Source organism: Eschrichtius robustus, chromosome 2, assembly GCF_028021215.1.
Source record: "Eschrichtius robustus isolate mEscRob2 chromosome 2, mEscRob2.pri, whole genome shotgun sequence".
NCBI lineage: Eukaryota > Metazoa > Chordata > Mammalia > Artiodactyla > Eschrichtiidae > Eschrichtius > Eschrichtius robustus.
Genome location: NC_090825.1, coordinates 119,670,801 through 119,688,691, shown reverse-complemented (window position 1 = coordinate 119,688,691; position 17,891 = coordinate 119,670,801). Strand labels below are relative to the sequence as shown.

Below are 17,891 nucleotides of genomic sequence, written 5' to 3'. Positions count from 1 at the left end.
ATGACGTCACATGATTCTCCTGTATAAATTGAGAAGACATCACCTCTGGACAGCCAGTCTTCACATTTCCTCACCCTGAGGATGAGGAAACAGAGTGGCGTCATGCAAAACTATTATTTTACACATATACAGTGTTATTCTCTTTTATTACGATGATGAACCTCAGAATCAGGAGATGTAGGCTCCAGAATCAGGGTTTGAGCACTGGTTCAAAGTAACTCTTTCAACATACATCCTTAGAAATCATTCTCTCTCTCTGACCCACAATTTCGTCTTTTGTAAAGTAGGAAAAATGGATAAAACAGGATGATAAAGGACAATATTTTAGAAAAATATAAAACAAAATCTAAATATAAGTAATTATTACTAGAAAAATTATTTCACATAATATAAAGCTCCTAATATGGCAGCCTCTATTATGTGTCAGGCTCAGTCCCAAGAAGTTTATATACACTAATGCATATAAGCCTCTTAACAACTCAGTGAGGTGTTTCCTATTATCCCACTAAAGTCTAAGGAGTCCCAAACACCCACCATAATTCGTCTCTGCCCTTCACTTTCAAGCGTGGTAAGAAAGGAGTAGAGAAAATACAAGAGAGTTCTTCACTCCAGGTTTAGGAAAGCACAAGATAAACAGTCCCAAAATAAAGACTGTGTGAGAGAATAACTCAGTGAATCTGATTTCTAGAAGGACCAGGAGTTAGAAAAGGACTATGACTTGACCCAAGAAAGGCAGACCTAACTCTATTTCCATTTCATGAATAATAGGGAACTCCTATTAACAGAGATCTTTAATACTCCTTCTAACTCTGTAATTTCTCTATGTTTTGATATTTTCAGATATCTGCTTTCCTGAGATTATTTATAAGTCAACTCTACCCCTAACAAGACACATTAAGAGAGCCTTGGCTTTTTTTGCCTTGATACAGGGAAGGACAGAGACGCTGATCAACTCCTGCGTTGTGGTCTAAGAGAAAGAAAGCCAGGAAGAAAAACTGGAAGTGGCAGAGAGCAAGGGGACAGGACGGGGGAGTAGCTAACAGTAATGACAACAGCGTCACATCACTGACCCGGACAGTCGAACCTCAGGGCCAGTGCTCTTAGCCTCTACGCTGTAATGCCCGCACATATGCAAACCCAACAGAATGCACAAAAATTTGCCACAGAGAAGAGGGCCAGCATTGGAATATTTACAGAGGACTACTTTATCAACAGATTAGACACAGCCGAAAAATTATTTAAACTAAAGATAGAACAAAAGAAATTATCCAGAACGGAGTCCAGAGATTCAAAGAAATGAAACATATAAATATTTTTGTTAAAATATATTTAAATATCTCCAGAAGGAGATATTGAATAATAGAAAGAATGGGGAGGGGGGCAAAATTCAAAATGATAATTGGTCAGAATTTTCCAAAGTTACTGAAAGACACCAATCCTCAAATCCAGAAAGGCCAAAATGCCTAAGCACAACAGATTGGGAAAAAAAAGAAAAAAATTCACAGAAAGGACTATCATAATGAAATGTAGAATACCAAAAGAAAAAAAAAGAAGATATTATGAGGAGCCAGAGAGAAAGGACAGATCACCTAAAAAGAAAATGCAGACACACAGAGTGCTCCCAGAGGAAAGGAGAACCACTGGGGCACAGCAAGGAGCTCCCAGCAGTGGGGACCCCGCAGATGCAGCCTGACTATCTCCTCCAAGGACGGCCACAAGAATATCTTCCATCCCACATGCTCTTCAATGTAATGTGACTTTGATACTCCTCTCATCAAGAGGCAGGGCCTATGTCCTCTCACACTGAAATTGGGTGGGCTTTTATGACTGTTTCAACCAACACATGGGGCCAACCTAAGGCAATATGACTTCTAAGCCTCGGTCATTAAAAGGTTTTGCAGGGTCTGCTTTTGTTGCTGGAATATTCACTCTTGAATCCTTTAGCTGCCCTGAGGCTGCTGTGCTGTGAGGAAACCCAAAATAGCCCACGTAGAGAGGCCAGAGGACAGGCCCTGAGACTATACAGAGCAAGAGGGAAAGAAGGAAGAGAATGGGAGAGGAGGTCAGGAGAAAGGAAGAGAGCTATATCTGACCAGCCCAGAGCTGCTTCAGACCCTTATGGTCCAGCTCCAGTCACTGTCTGATTGAAACAGCATAAGAAACCCCGAGCCCAAACCATCTATCCAAATGCTCCGCAAAGACCTTACCCACAGAAACTGTAGGAAATTCTAAAATGACTGGTGTTGTTTTCAAAGTCGCTACATATTTGGGTGACCTGTTACACAGCAACAGATAAGTGGGACATCTAAACTGCCAACTGGCAGCCCTCTGGGTATTGGGTGAGAGTGACAAGAATCAGTTTCACAGGATGAGGTCATCCAAGAATTTCTAGCATCTAAACACATTATACATACTTAACACTGTATATATGTGAAATACAAAAAGCTTTCTTAATTGCAGCTGCCAATGTAACTTAGTGCTCAAAATAATCATCGTGTTTTATTTACTTTTTCAGGTGCCATGCCTCCTGGAACTACTGTATCAAAATTAAGAAAATTACAGTGAAAATTGGAGGTGTTACTTCAAACATGCATTATACTCATCATATGTTAACCAAGCAAATCAAGCATGAAATTTAAAAATGAACTCACCCCCTTTCCTCCTGACTTTTGGTCAAATGGTACCATGGTGATTTGTTTGGAATCCCGTTGATATGTACAGTAGTGCTTCACCCAGGAAGTTCCAAAATGACCTGCAAGGTAATATTCCCCATAAAACATCTCTACACGTCCACTGCATGCTGGAAAAACACACAACCAGTAACTCACAATGCTCACCTATCCTTAAACTGTTTCTAGGGGCGATATACTCTCCACACCAGCTAGACTTGAACAGGCAGAAATCTGATTCCACAAGCTGGAAATGGAACCGACCCAGGGCTTTCCCCAAGGACCAAGGAAGACTGTTTGTCACTAAATGCTGCATCCGATGGGTCTTAAAATATAAGGGAAGTAGAGGTTCCCTGGGGAAATTAATTCACTTTCCCATATTATCAATCTCCATCTGAAGTTTCCTTTCTCTCCCCTGACAGGAGGAAGATGATTGAGAAGGAACACAGAAAAGCTCCTCAAAGTGCCTGTCACCGTTCCCATCTGGTGTGATGACTTCATGCTTCCCACACAGCTGCTCTGCGACCATGTGCACGCACGTACAGGGGTTCTGACCTACTTCCAAACCCCTAATTTTTACTTTAGCAGAACTCAAGAAGATCTGAAAAGCAGACAAGGAAAACCCAGAGACACCAGACATGTGGAACAGAAGTAACTGTAAATGCTCAAATGTAATCTAAGGAGTTTGTCCCTCAAAATTATCCCTTAGGAAAGAGGCAGATGCCCTACAGACAACTTCTGACAGTATCTGATTTTATCAGGTGCCTGGCCAATTACTTTATTTCAAACAACAAAGTACTGTTAGAGGAAGAAGGCATGATTGGCATTATTAGCCTGCAAGGACCTCAATCAATACGAGTTCTGGATGCTTATAGAGATCACATAGCAGATATGATTTAAAAACAATAATGACAACATGAAAACAGATTTAGCAGACACTTAATAATTATTTTTCAGGGTATGAATGCCCATTGCAAGTGTTGGATGTCACTTAGTATACTTAAAAAGCAACAGAGTGTCTACATTGGAGCATCAAGGACAAATGAAAACACCAACCATTCAACTGTGTTTCTGTGGCTTAGAGAATAAATTCCAGTGACAGCACAACACAAAGATTTCAAAAGTGCTGTATCTTGGACACTTTGAGCATCATAATAAACAAGGACAGTAATGGATTTAGCCTAATGAACAAAATGGGAACTCAAAAGTCCATACTGACAGTAGAAAGATGGATGGATAGACAGATGAAAGAAAGAGAGAGAGAGAGAAAGAGAGAGAGAGAGAGAGAAAGAGAGAGAGAGAGAAAGAAAGAGAGGAGAGAAAGAAAGGAAGGAAGGGAGGGAGGGAGGGAGGGAGGAAGGAAGGAAGGAAAGGAGAGAAGGAGGGAGGTAGAAAGGGGGAGGACGCTTCCTTATAGTACACCAAAAGGCAACTAATAAATGTGGAGGGAGTGGCAGAACTGCAAAATCACCATTTTGCAACCATCACAGTAAAGGTCAGTCCAGGCCAGGATTGTCAATGGATGCCAACTCCATGGGAGGCGAAGTCTGATGAGGGAAGGGCACGGTCTTAAGGTGTCCGCCCCACAGACCGCTTATCAGTTACAAGGGAAACATAGTGACAGCACAGTGGGGAAAGCAGACAGTACCTTGACTAGGTGATCAAAGTCAACAAGACCACAGAGGGCAGAGGAACATCCTTTGCTCCGGATGTGGTACCCGGGAAAAACACAGCATTACTTATGTAGGATTTGACCAGGGATGCGTGACCTGAATCTAATCATGAGGAAACATCAGACACACCCACAATGAAGAAAATTCTATACAAGAACTGGCCGATATTCTTCAAAAACGTCAATGTCATCAGAGGAACTGTTCTAGAGTAAAGGAGACTAAAGTCGTCATATGACAACTAAATGCTGTACAAGCTCCTGTACTGAAGGAAAACAAAATGCTCTATAAGGGCATCACTGGGACAACTGACAAAATGGGAATATGAAATATTGTTTAGATGAAATATCTTATCAATGTTAAATTTCCTGGATATGTAACTGTGGTTACACAAACGAATGTTTTGAGAAAATACACACTGAAGTCAAGAAGCATGATATATGCAACCTGTTCTCAAATAGTTCAGAAAAAATTATAATGTGTGTGTGTGTGTGTGTGTGTGTGTGTGTGTGTGTGTGTGTGTGTGTGACTGTGATGTGCACACACACCCATACAGAGAGAGAAAGAATGATCTAACTGGAAAAATGGTAAAAATTCGTGAATCTGGGTAAAGGTCATATGGTCGTTCTTTATACTATTCTTTCAACTTTCTGTAAGTTTGAAACAACTTCAAAATAATAAGTTACAAAAACTTCCAAATGAAAAAAAAAAAAAAGCTGTATTCTAATGATATGCTCTGGACCACTGTGTTGGAGAATCAAAATATGGTTCTAATGATAATCAAGACATTAGTGTTGAAAAAACACATGAAGTGTTTGAATAAAATTGTACAATGTCATGTGAGTGCTTATACTGACTTTACACGTATAAATATTAATATTGGAGTGACCAATATTAATAAATTAAGTATTATAAGTGGACACTGAACTGTATTTTTATAGTCCTAAAAATTTTTATTTTCAAGTTGACTTAAAACTTTTGGGGGTGGTCTTCTCATTGGGCAAAGAAGATATGACCATATATTCAGGTATAACACACAATTAAAGTAGCTTCTGTTTTTTACAAGTCTTAACAAGCTCATACCTGCAAGAATAAGGGACATAAAACTCTCATCACAACCGATGCTCCAACCTCCAACCCCATTACTACACCTTCGTCACCAGGGAACAATTTTAAGTCCAAGAAAATTTTCAAGTAATCACTAAACAGAATAATCACTGAAACTGAGTGTTTTGTTCCATTAGGAAGCAGATAGGAGTGAAGATATTTAACTAATCCTAAATCAACAGTGCCCAGTCAGAAAGCACAGGTGGGAGACTACAAGAAGAGCTATCCATTAAAGGAAAACAATGCACTTTCTCTAACCTCTAGCACCGCACGCATGAATTAAGTCTGGGAGTGCTATAGCCCAGTGCACGAATCTGAGTCATCGTTGAAAACTCTGGGTTAGCAGCACCTGGCATTTCTTTCCTTGATGTCATATGGGCAAGTCAATGGCTCTTCTTCCTGGCTCTTGAAGTGAGCTTTTGTTTCTACTTTACATAAAATTTAAGTGTTGGAATGACAGGGGTTGAGGAGAAGAGAGAAAGGGCCTAAGTCATGATTGTTTGGGCCTTGCTGAAACAAGTCTCAAATGAAAACAAAATCACCAACTATTAAGTCTACCGAAGGATATGACAATAAGGTCCAGCCAGCCAGACCTTTCCAAGGCCTCTACACCAAGGGTATGGTATATAAAGCTATACTGAAGGTACAGGAACCTCAAGAGTAGAGTGACACCAGGGAGAGAAGTGGCACCACAGAGCCTCAAAAAATTCCAGGTTGCAAGGAAATTCCCAGTTACAAAGGAAACAACACATCACTGGGAGGTAGACAAGACCTTGTGGACAGCATCTCTCCCCTAGGAAACCTAACTATAAAATCACTCTCCTTCATCCAAACACACACTCCAGGCCAGGCACTACTGGATACACACCCCAGCTCCTGGGAAAAAGGCATGAGTACACCCACACTGCTGGCCGACCCAGCACTCACGTTTCTCCTGGACATAGAGGTACCCCTCCATGGTGTAGGGACTGATGGTCTTGTGCTCGAGGGGATTCTCTTTCATCTTCTTCATCAGGGATTCCACTTCTGACCTGGTGCCTTCAAAGCGATTTCTTGTCTAGGATGAAAGGAATTTTATTCAAATCAAAGAAATGAAACCCTGTTCCCATCTCTAGCACTTCAGAACATCAACCTACAGAATTCTTAGATCTAAAACCAGGTAAGGAACATTCAGCCATCTGGGAATCAGGCAAAAATGCTCCCTTTTAAGAAATATACTTTGGCCTTAAAGCCCTACGTCAGAATGACTCTCAAACTCTAGAGACCATCAAAATCACCTGGGGAACCGGCAGGGAATGCAAATGACCAGTTCTCACCCCGAAAGATAAGTTTAGCGCCTCTCAACCCAGGCATGTGCATTTTTAACAAGCATCCCAGGCCACTCTGACTCAGATGGTCCACAGCAGGGTACGCCCTCCACCTCCCTCCAGGACAGAGATGCTCTTTCTCCGGCTGTTTGCTGATGGCTCCCTCCTCAAAAGGAGCTGCTTCACTTAAGGTTACCGCTCCCCCAGGGCACCCTGCACCCAGCAACTAGGCGAAGCCAGGGGCCAAAGGGGGAAGGTCAAGGGACCATCCCAGCTCCAGGGGGCCCGGGGCGTCGGCTGAGTCCTCACCACTCAGCCTCTCCTCCGGCAGGGTCTGCTGCCCTCACTCTGTCACAGGTGCTTCTGCCAACACTGCCTCCTGGGGACCTGCTCTGTATAAATCTCCACTTCAGAGCCTGCCTTCTGAGGGACCCGGCCCAAGGGAAGCCATGCTTTGTGACATCTCATCCGAGACCCTGCAACTTCCTGTTCTCTGAGGCACTGCAGAGAACCATGAGGGGGCAAGCTCAGGCTTCTAAAAGCATGCAGTCCAACCCGCAGTCCAACCCACACGGACACACTTGGGTTTATTTGGACACAGGATCATCCAGAGACAGAGACAACATGCAGACTAATGTGGCCCCATCACACAGGGAAGAAGGGGGTTCGAGCCCCAGTGACCGCTAACCAGAGTCCTAAGCAGGATTCTGTGCACGCAAAGGTCCTGCTGCTTACAATTTGGGAAAGGAGACTGGGAGTAAGGCGCACCTACTTGGACGTCCTGGCAGCCTCGCTGAGAGTTGAACAACAGCACATCCTTTGAGCCCAAGGCCAGCATGTGCACCCCATCCTCATCCCCTGAACACACACACTCTATGGTTTTATGGGGCCAGGCAGCTAGATGCACAGAGGGAGGCTGGGCTGGGTGGGGCTGGGACTTCCACTGCCAAAGGAAATCCTGATTCTGGCGCTACAGATTTAAAACATAATCAGCAGCAGCACTTCCGAGAACATAAATAGTGCTTTGAAATAATGGCGGAGAGGATGAGGCTCTAACCTGGGACCATCAGGCACCCTAGAAATGCCTGACCCCCGCTGCCCTTTGGACCCGAGCAAGACCCATCCTCCCCACCTGCATCTCAGTCCATTTAAGTGATCTGTGTGCAACCAGACCCATATTTTGTTCTTCCTTCCCTTAGCAAGGGCAAGGAAGCCTGTCCCCTCGCCTGCTCACGTTCTGTATGCTGATAGTCAACTGCGTCTTGAAGTCGTTGAAGTCCTTGGCCAGTTCATAACCATGGTGATAGAAAGTGAAGAGTCCTTGTAGGAATGCCAGTAGCTGTAATGAAGGCAGAAGGACAAACTTCACATAAGCAGGTTCAAAAGGTATTATGGAGCTGTATCTGAGTTCCCAGCCCCGGTTTGCAAGTCTAGAATAAGGTAATAGTAATGGCTATCGTTTACTGAGCACTTCTTATATGCCAGGCACTGTAACTTCATATGCCCTGTCTCACTAAATATTCATAACAACCTATGAAATGAACACTACTATCATCTCCAACTTATTAGTAAGGGAGCAGATTCAAAGAGGCTAACTAACTTGCCCCAAAACACACAGTAAGTGGCAGCCAGGATTTGAAACCAGGTCTCCTGGCACCAACGTCCAAGCTCTTACCCTGTGAGCCTCATCACCTCCTAAGAAAATCACTTCTTCAGAACCTGAAGACCAGGGCTCTCACTCAGTCTCCTTCTAGTGTATTCATAATATCAGGTTATCATGCAGAAGGGTGTGGTTATCTTGATAACCAACAAGGAAGGGAGAAAAGGAAGCTGGTGTGTCCTGAGTCTGCAGTCTAACAGGCAAAGTCAAACCAAAGAAAATCATCCAGATCAGACTTCAGCTCAAGGGTGTTTCTGTACTTGCCAGAAGTTCTCCACAAGTAAGCATCTGGATTCCTTTATTAAAATAATCTCATGTTCCCACATTTTCATTTAGGTGGTTTCCCTAAATTCTCATTTAAAATGTCACAGCCTAAAAGGTAAGCCCATTCCTTGTTTAGTCTTGTCTTTAGTGAGGAGTGAAAACATCTGTTCACTACAATTCTCACAACATGCCTTCATGTACTTAAAAACCATTAATGTCCCCACCCTGAGCCCCTGCCACCCTTCACTTCTCCAAGCTAAGTAAACGTTCCCGCCGTCTCTCCTCTCAGTGCCCATATGTAAACCTCACTGCTGTTATGCTTCCCTGGCCCCTTCCCAAGCTCTACATATCCTGCCTCGGTCCCAAATCTCAACCTGAAGACAGGATTATAGTTAAAGCCTGAACAAGGTTCAGAAGAACCAGAACCTCACCTCCATCACAAGCTCAGTTCTACCACATTTGGGGACCAGCCCCATTCTAACTTGAACTTCTCAGTGCCGACCCACACTGTCTGAGTTGTCCCCTCTGACCTGCCTCAAATACGTGTTACACCAAGACACAGCTGCATCACTTTATATTGTTGTGTTTAATCTTCTAGTCCTTAAATGAACATACCTTTACTTATTAAACACAATCTCACTTTGTTTCACCTACTCTCCTTTTTTGAGAAGCAGCCCTAATAATGAGAGTAAAGGAAACTCTCACACCTTGCTTGTGGCAGGAACGGTAAGCACCAGGGTATATACTGACCTGTCTTCAAACAAAGCCACATGCCCAGCCCACTTTATCAAAGAGCTCTGCACTGGAAGTCAGGCAAAACCCCACCTTTAACAATATGATCCCTTGACTTCCTGCTGCCATTGTCCCTGGAGCGTCTGTTCCCTTAGATCCTCACAGGAGGAGAGGGAACAGGTACTGCTGGGTCCTCTGGCTAAAAAAACATCTAGAGGCACCATATATACATCCTTCACCTAAATTAAGGAATGGGTGGTAAGCCACAGAGAGTCACCAAAGACTAATACTGAACTCTTCTCTTCAAAGATGACCAAAGTCTTTGCAAAGCCCTCTATGTAAAATACATTTTTGAGAACGTGGCCCACACTTTTCCTTCCAAATGGCTCCAGTAATGGGGAAGAAGGAGCTCTTATGCCAAACCTAGTGCCAGTATTCACAAGGACAACAGTCCTTTCTTATCTCTTCCCTCCCTGTTGTCCTTGAAGGCTGTGCCCCATCACTTTTAAAGGGCACTGAGTCACCCTCTATTGGAGAATAATGCAGAAGATAAGCAGCTGATTCTCGAGTCAATCCTTCTATTAACGCTGATTTATGCTTCACTTAAAGTCAACAGGGCCTCTCTTACTCACGGTAATTAACTATCTCAAACAGCTTGCTAAGATGCCACCTGGGTATACACACAAGCACTCTAAAGGCAGAGAGCTGCCAATGTTTATTTTGGTTTTCACTTCCTCTGGTATCATGGCTGATTGTCCATTTTTTCTACAGGAAATGATGCCTTAGGTATTGTTATCTTTGGGCCACTTCCTTCCTTCTCCCCTCACAGCATCTTTCGTCCCCTCCCCTACCTCCCACACACTGTATGAATCTTTGAACCTATGACCCCAGGGGAAATGAAAGTCCACTGCTCAAGGAGCTGGGCAAGGCCCATAGAAGGACTCCCGAGAGGGAAGGATCTGTCTGCCTCAAAGAAATGGTTCTACTCACACACACAGAGGAAGCGCTTGCTGTAGCCTCACCTGGTTATCAGGTAAGAGAAGCCAGCACGTCCACCCAGGCTCCTCCCTGGACAGCCAGACCCGCAATCACAGCATGACAAAGGAAGTGCCAGAGAAAGACCTTCCCAACCCTCCTTTGCCTTCTTCCCCTTCCTTGTTTTCCTCTGAGAATAACTGTAGGAAAAATTTATTCCTATTTCCTAGCTGATAACACAGATTTTTTTAAAAATAATAAACAAAAATGTAACTGCGTTATTAGTGATGGTTACATCATTCTGGACTACGTGATAAATTTAAGTTTTTTCCATTTATAGAATAGAGCTACTGTTTTGGGTTGAATTTTTTTCCCCCAAACCCAAAAGATATGAAGTCCTAAACCCCAGTATTTCAGAATGTGATTTTATGTGAAAATAGGGTCTGTACAGAGGTAATCGAGTTAAAATGAATCCATTAGGCCCTAATCAAAAATGACTGGTGTTCTTAGAAAGGGGGGAAATTTGGACACAGTAACAAACACAGAGAGAAGATAGTCTTGTGAAGATGAGGAATTGAAGTGATGCATCTATAAAACAAGGAATGCCAGATACTGCCAGGAAACCACCAGAAGCTAGGAAGAGGAAAGGAAGGATTTTTCCTTACAGGTTTCAGGGGGAGCAGGGCCATGCTGACCTTGATCTCAGACCTTTAGCCTCTAGAACTATGAGACAATACATTTCTGTTGTTCTGAGGCACCCAGTTTGTGGTACTTTGTTACAGCATCCCTAGCAGAAGAATACAGCTACCAAGAACCATTCATTCACACGACGAAGAGAAGGGCAGCCAGTAAAGGGATGAAAAGCTGGGCTGGGTAAGCCAGGTAACTCCCTTTAACTCGTCTTTAACCTATTACCACAGTGGATTATGGTAGAGATTGAGATCATCTATGCAATGGGCTTAATTAGCACAGGCGTGCTGGCAGGGGCTGCTCAGCAAGGAGGACAGAATCAGACCGATGTGTCAGAAAAGGCACTGTGCTGACAGGGTCAGGACAGGATGCCACTGACCAAAGTGAAAGAATGACCGCCTGCAATGGGGCGGAAGCCGTGAGAAAGGACCGGAAGGCACAGCACCAAGAAATACTCTGGAGGCGAAACTCAGAGGCTGTGGAGCATGACGAAAGTAGAGAGTGAGCTCTCTGCAGCAGTAGGTAACCTTCAATTATGAACACCCAGGGAACAGACGGAACATGGCCTCACCTTCATGAAGCCAGTATGTCATTATCTGCGATCCCAATCTCCAGAACATTTAGTACCTCAACAAGAAAATGAAGGTTTCCAGGGCACACAAAAATATACGGTTTAGATCCCAGAAGTCTGATTTTTCTTCCTTAGCATACTAAAATTTTGTTTCTTTTTCTGAAGGTCAATAACTTCCGGCACTTGAAGTTACTTTCTAAGAAACAAATGAACATAGTCGATGTGCATGAAGGTTCCTTGAATGGCTGGAAGATTCCCTTGACTGCAACCAACTCAACACATGAATATCCATCCACACCAGGCACCCCAACAATTTAGTTCAATCGATTTTTTTGCTTGTTTCCTTTCCGCCCTTGAGTAGTCAAATGCTGTTTCATAGAGATTAAGAGTCAGACCACTACAGCTCTGCTATTTACTAGGTGTGACCTTGCAGAAGTAAATAAATGTGCTTCCATTTCTTTATCTGAAAACAAAAAATGGTACCTACCTTCAGAGATGATATAAGGATTGAATGACATAATGTGGTAAAGCACTTATTACTCACACAGAACATGACAGAGTTTCAGCTGATATCATCGACTGTTACTTCACGTTCTTCTTTTGTACAATCTAGGCCAGAAGCTTAAACTTTAATGTGCAGCAGAATCGCCTGGAAGGCTTGCAAAAATATAGATGACTGGGCCCTACCCCCAAATTTCAGGTGTGGGGTAGAGCCTGAGAATTTGTATTTCTAAGACTTTGAGAACCAGTGATCTGGTCAGTAGCTTTTTCATTGTGTGACGCTCTTCTCCCTACCCATAGCTCCAGCCACTCACCTGCCTGTCAACTGGCGTGCTCAGAAACAAGAACTTCTACAGAAAAGTGAAGGTCACACATCTACATCCAACCTCTCCGCCAACTCATTTAACTTAACTCAGGACAAGCCCCTACCACTTTCTCTTCACTCTAACATGAGACCAGACCTTTTTTTTTCATTAGCTCTCCAGGTGCCTCACTTTATGACTTCAAAAACATCTGCAAACCACAACGGTTCTCTACTTTTTAAATCCCTCTGGTACATCCATCCTATGCATGCTGGCACTGAACTGCTTGCTACCTTGGCTAGCTCTTTACCATAGACACTGCTTCCCCAAGGAGACTGTGAGCTCCTCAGCCAGAGCAGCTGGGTGATCAGCATTTTCTATGCTATTCAGAAAATAAATGCTTTTAGATTTACCAAGACTATATTAAACCAAGTAGGCCCTGTTGATACTGGCACTTGACTCATTTGCTCACTTGAGGAGACCCTGGGTAGCCAAAATTGATATGTTCCTCTACTTCAGTATAAAAAATAATCGCTAACTGGGTCCTAATAAGCAATTATATAATAACTGGGTGTTACTTAGGTTAGCTCTATTCTAAGCATCTTACCTGGATAAACTCAGGTAATCCTCCTAACATCTTTATAAGATAAGTGGTATTATTATACCTATTTCACAGAGGAGAAAACTAAGGCTCAAAAAATAACTTCCCCCAGAATGCGTAGCTGGAAAATGGCTGAGCTGGAATTTAAATGCAGGCAGTCTGGTTCTAGAGCCCTTGACAATGATGCTACACTGCCTCTCAAAACACCTAAGACACTGATATACTACAATAGCATGCCAGGAAACAGAAGGATAAATCCTTATAGATTTCTTTAAAAAAAAAAAAGAGGAGGAAGAAAGGGAGGAGGAGGAGACGGTGGGGGAGGAGGAGAGGAAAGCCCACCAAGATGAGCAGAGTCAACCAGCTGAGCCCAGCCTAGACTGGATGAACCCCACAGATGCGTAAGAAATAAACGCCTATTGTTGTATAAGGTTTTATGGTTATTTGTTAGCCAGCAAAAGCTAACAGATACAATATCTCATTCACTATATGGAGACATCAAAATGGACACAAAAAAAAAAACAACTCAAAAATAGGATGGGTCAATTAAAATGCAATTCATCAAAATCAGGTATTTATAGAATAATATCGACCAAAGTATACATAAAGATTATGAGAATCACAGTTTTTTTTCCTCTAGAAATTCTAGTAAAAGCAAGTAAAAAGGCCAAAGGCTAATTCTTCATGACAGCATTTGAATTCCTGCTCCAGCCATGAGAGAGATGAGACTTTTTTTTAGTCAACCTGTGATTGAATGGCTGGTTTTAACACCTCTGGGCCCCAAGCAGGGAAATCAACAAGCTTGCTTTCTCTGACAGATGGCTTTCCCCATCTCACAGACCCTGCAGAAAGATGTGGATTTTGACCTGAGATCTTGGCAGAGATCATTGCTGGAAAGGAAGCTGGCTCTAAAGTTTCCATTATTCAGATAAGACTGAGGTAATTAATAGCTTTGAAGAATCTGCCAGATGAGATGGCTGGGAGTAGACTCCCAAGATCAAAATAGTTCCAGCAAAGTAAAAGATGGACGCATCAAATTCCAAGGCCAAATGGAGTCTTGAAACTACCAGCAAGTCTACGTGCCTAAAAAGCATCCCCAAAGTTTATAAATTAGAAACAGGGCACAGAACATTCTTGACCAAAAAGAGCGGTCATTTTCTTTCAGTTTCCTATAGTTTTGTTATTTGCTTAAGAAAATCACTTTCTTAAATCTAAGTAGGTAATCTCATTTGTATAGAGACCCCAGGCTTGGGTCTAGATCAGAGGCTGCATTCAGCTGAAAAATTCAAGATCTGCAAGAGTTTTAAATTGAGGCCCACATGCTCATTTGGCGTTTCCATGGATTCTGAACACTAGTGCCACAGAGGGGTAGAGCAATACCACATCTGCACAAAACCACAACCACACTGGGGTGGCCTAAGCTACAGCCAGACGTGTCCCCACATTGCAACCCTTCACGCCCACTGGAACATTCTGTCCAAGTCCAAATCCCATCACGATTCACTCAGAACAATCTCCATGCTGCTTGGTTATAACAAACTTAGAGTGAGAAATTGCTTTATATCGCATCATTTTAATACATGACTGGGATAAGGAGGGGCTTTGAACTTAGGAGGCAAAAAGAGAATGGTTTCCTTGGGTTACTGCTACATTTGGGTTATTTGAGGGAGAGAAGAAGTGGGGGGAGGAAGGAGGAAAGTTAAGGTGTCATCACTATTGTTTGGCAAGATGAAAACTCCTCCCCTCCCCTACTTTGACTTGGAAACCAACCAGCACAACGCAAGGTAGCTAGAGGACAGAACCATTGCTGAATGCCCTACACCCATGCCCGTGGTTGTACTGGGATGAACCCAGGGTAGCCAGTTGACCAAGCACTGTTACCAGCAGAAGGCACAGCATCAGGGCTGGTCAATCTCTTCATTAACAACTTAGAGCACTTCATCATCTAGGTAGTTGGAATGAGGGGTGGGGATGAAAGTCTGGGTACACAATGAAACCTTGAGCATCTACTTACAGGCTCCACGAACTCAAACATCTTTCTCTCTTGGACTTCTTGCACCTTGAAGACATACTCCAGGGATACTTCATAGAAATGCTGCCGGACCAGGTCCACTTGGCTGTCTGCCTACAAACAAGATGGAATTTCAGAGAAAAATCAGGTCACTATCTGAGGAGAGGATTCAGCAAGCAGGCAAAAAAATCTCTGGAGATGGTTTTTAAAAACAAATCCAGTAGCATGAAGCAGAAATAAGAACAATGATCATGGTTACCCGAGCGCTAATTTTGTGCCATGAACCATGCCCATAAAACTGTACATCATTATCTTATTCAATCCTCATTATAATTTCAGTTATTTCACCCTCATTAAGCTCCTAAAAAGAAGATATCCTTACCCCTAATTTACAGGAAGTAAATGAAATCTGCTAACATTAAGGAACCTGACAAAGTTGGTACAAGGCAGAGCTGGGATTTCTGTCCTGACTGATCTGCCTCCAAGACCCCTGCACATTCTTAAACCACTAGACTCTATTGCCTTCCCACACCCTAGGGCCGACCTAGGTTCCGTGGAAGACAGATTTTTAAAGAGAAAATGAAAACATGCAGAGCCATCCTTTTAAATGAACAAAACAAGCTGATAGGGGGCAGGGGACCTCAGAAAAGAACATTTTCACACGTCCCACATACTTTCTTTGGACAAGGATGAACTATTAGTTTACCCCAAGCAGAGTAATTACATTGCTGCCTCGGAACCTCACCTCCCTCTCTGTGCAGGTGTGTGGGCTGTAAAGGCCCACAGCTGGCTACAATTAAGCTGCTGGTCTGGGATCCAGAACCCAGGGGAGAAAATGAGCATGTGTGGAGTAGCAAGATCCTGTGCTGGGAAGTATCTCAACTATCACTATAAAGCTCTTACCCTTTCCACAACCATGGCTAAGTCAGCTCACGCTTTTAAAGCAGATAATTACACTGAAAGCACATTTCAGTGACACAAGAATAAATGTGATTCTTTTAAACAAAAATGGATATCCTGCTAGTAGGAAACAAAACACTATTTTCTTTAGAAATGAAGTATGTCATTCGATAACATACTTTACAAAGACAAAGCCCCCAAAGGAGTATTTCTTTCAGTGTTCCTTTGTCAAGATTCCTGCAGAACAAAATTGGGACAGACCTTTTACTTCATTATACCAAATATGGTATTGCTAACCTGACATCTTAAGGAGCTGGCAAATCATTCATTCATTCATGGAGTTCACAGCATGATGAGGAAAAGAGATAATTAAATAATCATGTAAATAAAAAGAAAATGACAAACTCTGGAAAAGTACAAGGTGCCATGAAACAACCCAAAAGACTCCATTCAAGTCTCCTGCTAGCAACTCCCTCGCGGGGCAACTTCCATATTAATATGCAGAAGGCAGTCCCCTAAGTAACAGCTGCACAAAACCAAAATGAAGGGCTAAGCCTGGGGGCATCAACTAAGCCTCCAAGCAGGAGAGCTGATGTCTGAGCACTGACAGAGCTTTATTTGGAGACCAGGTTTCAGAAAGTGCATACACCACGCCCCCTGCCAGGTGTAGCCGGTGGACCAGTGCCTGACACACCTTCCACCTGGGCCCCTGCCGGCTAAGGCCCGTAAGTCCCCGTAGTCCTTCATTTCTCAGTGCAAATCCAACACACTTACACCTAGGGACGCATCTATTTCCCTGACCTCCCCCACACCCCCGATACATCCTCCCTGCTTGGGCTTGCCAAGTGAGACACAACAGAAATAAAAGTCATTCAGAAAAGCTGCAAGTTAGGCAGGGCTGAAGGAGCCAGGAGCAAAGTCCTCTGAGAAGAAGAGCAGAGCCCAGCCTCAGTGGGAGAGCCAGGAGAGCAACAACCTGGGTGGGAGTTGCAGTTCTACCATTTTCTAGCCAGTGGGACCCGCTCCAGTCACTTATCCTCTCCGGGTCTCTTCCCCACACCTGAAGGCTGGATATGCTATGATCTGCCCTTGCTCTGAGTAGAGCTGTTCCAAAGAGAAAGTAAGCTAAAGGATGTGAACATTTGAAAACCAGGAAGTGTTCTGTGCACAGTGGGTGTTATCACCAGGGACATTTGAGCAGATGGGCTGTTATCCCTGCTCTTACCCTAAGCCAGCCACATCTTCTCTGGGCGGTTCCAACCCTCTCCTCACTGGCCTCCCTGCTTTCTTTCTCTGCTCCCGCAATCCAGCCTCCACCCAGCAGCCAGAATACCTTTCCTAAAATCTCCATCAGCTGTTCTCACAGCTCCTTCAACACCTTCCACTGGCCTCTACCGTGGTCTGAAGACCCTGAGGAACCGGCCCAGCCCTCCTTCCCTACCCCTCTCCCACTGAGCTCCAGCTGGGGCTCCTAGCTATCCTCCGACACTCCAAACTCTTTCTTGCCATACAGTCTTTGCACTTGCTGTTCCTTCTGCCTGAAAACCTCTTCCCCTAGATAAATATTCAATTTTTTAAAACTTTAATGCACAGGAAGAAATACCTTATACATTATGACCCAATAAACATACATTTATAATTAGGTGCAACACACTTTCATATTTTTCACTCTATTCTAGCCTACTCTATGTCATGATCCAGTAACTCAGATCTTACGACACACCCACAACTTAAAGAACATTGTCCTAGCTTTTCACCCAGCTTGCTCTTTCTCTTCCTTCTGGTCTCAATTCAAATGTCACCCTTTAGAGAAGCCTGCATTGACATTATTTTAGATATGTTACCCCAGGGAGTCTCTATCCTATCTCCCAATTTATTTCCTTATCACTACATGAAATTCTTACTTATTCCTCTCTTTTTTCATGTATTGC

The 17,891-nt window shown here is 43.4% G+C and overlaps 1 protein-coding gene across 3 annotated transcripts in view; it reads right to left on the bottom strand.

The window, feature by feature from the left end:
• ARHGAP26 (Rho GTPase activating protein 26) overlaps positions 1–17,891 on the bottom strand; it is a 474,900-nt gene that overhangs the window by 324,985 nt on the left and 132,024 nt on the right. For all 3 annotated transcript variants that reach the window (XM_068536090.1, XM_068536092.1, XM_068536091.1), the window contains 4 exons: positions 15,064–15,174; positions 7,988–8,092; positions 6,374–6,503; positions 2,652–2,752 (listed from right to left, as the gene is read on the bottom strand). In XM_068536090.1, coding sequence (XP_068392191.1) covers positions 2,652–2,752; positions 6,374–6,503; positions 7,988–8,092; positions 15,064–15,174 — 447 coding nt within the window. The remainder of the gene's footprint in view (positions 1–2,651; positions 2,753–6,373; positions 6,504–7,987; positions 8,093–15,063; positions 15,175–17,891) is intronic.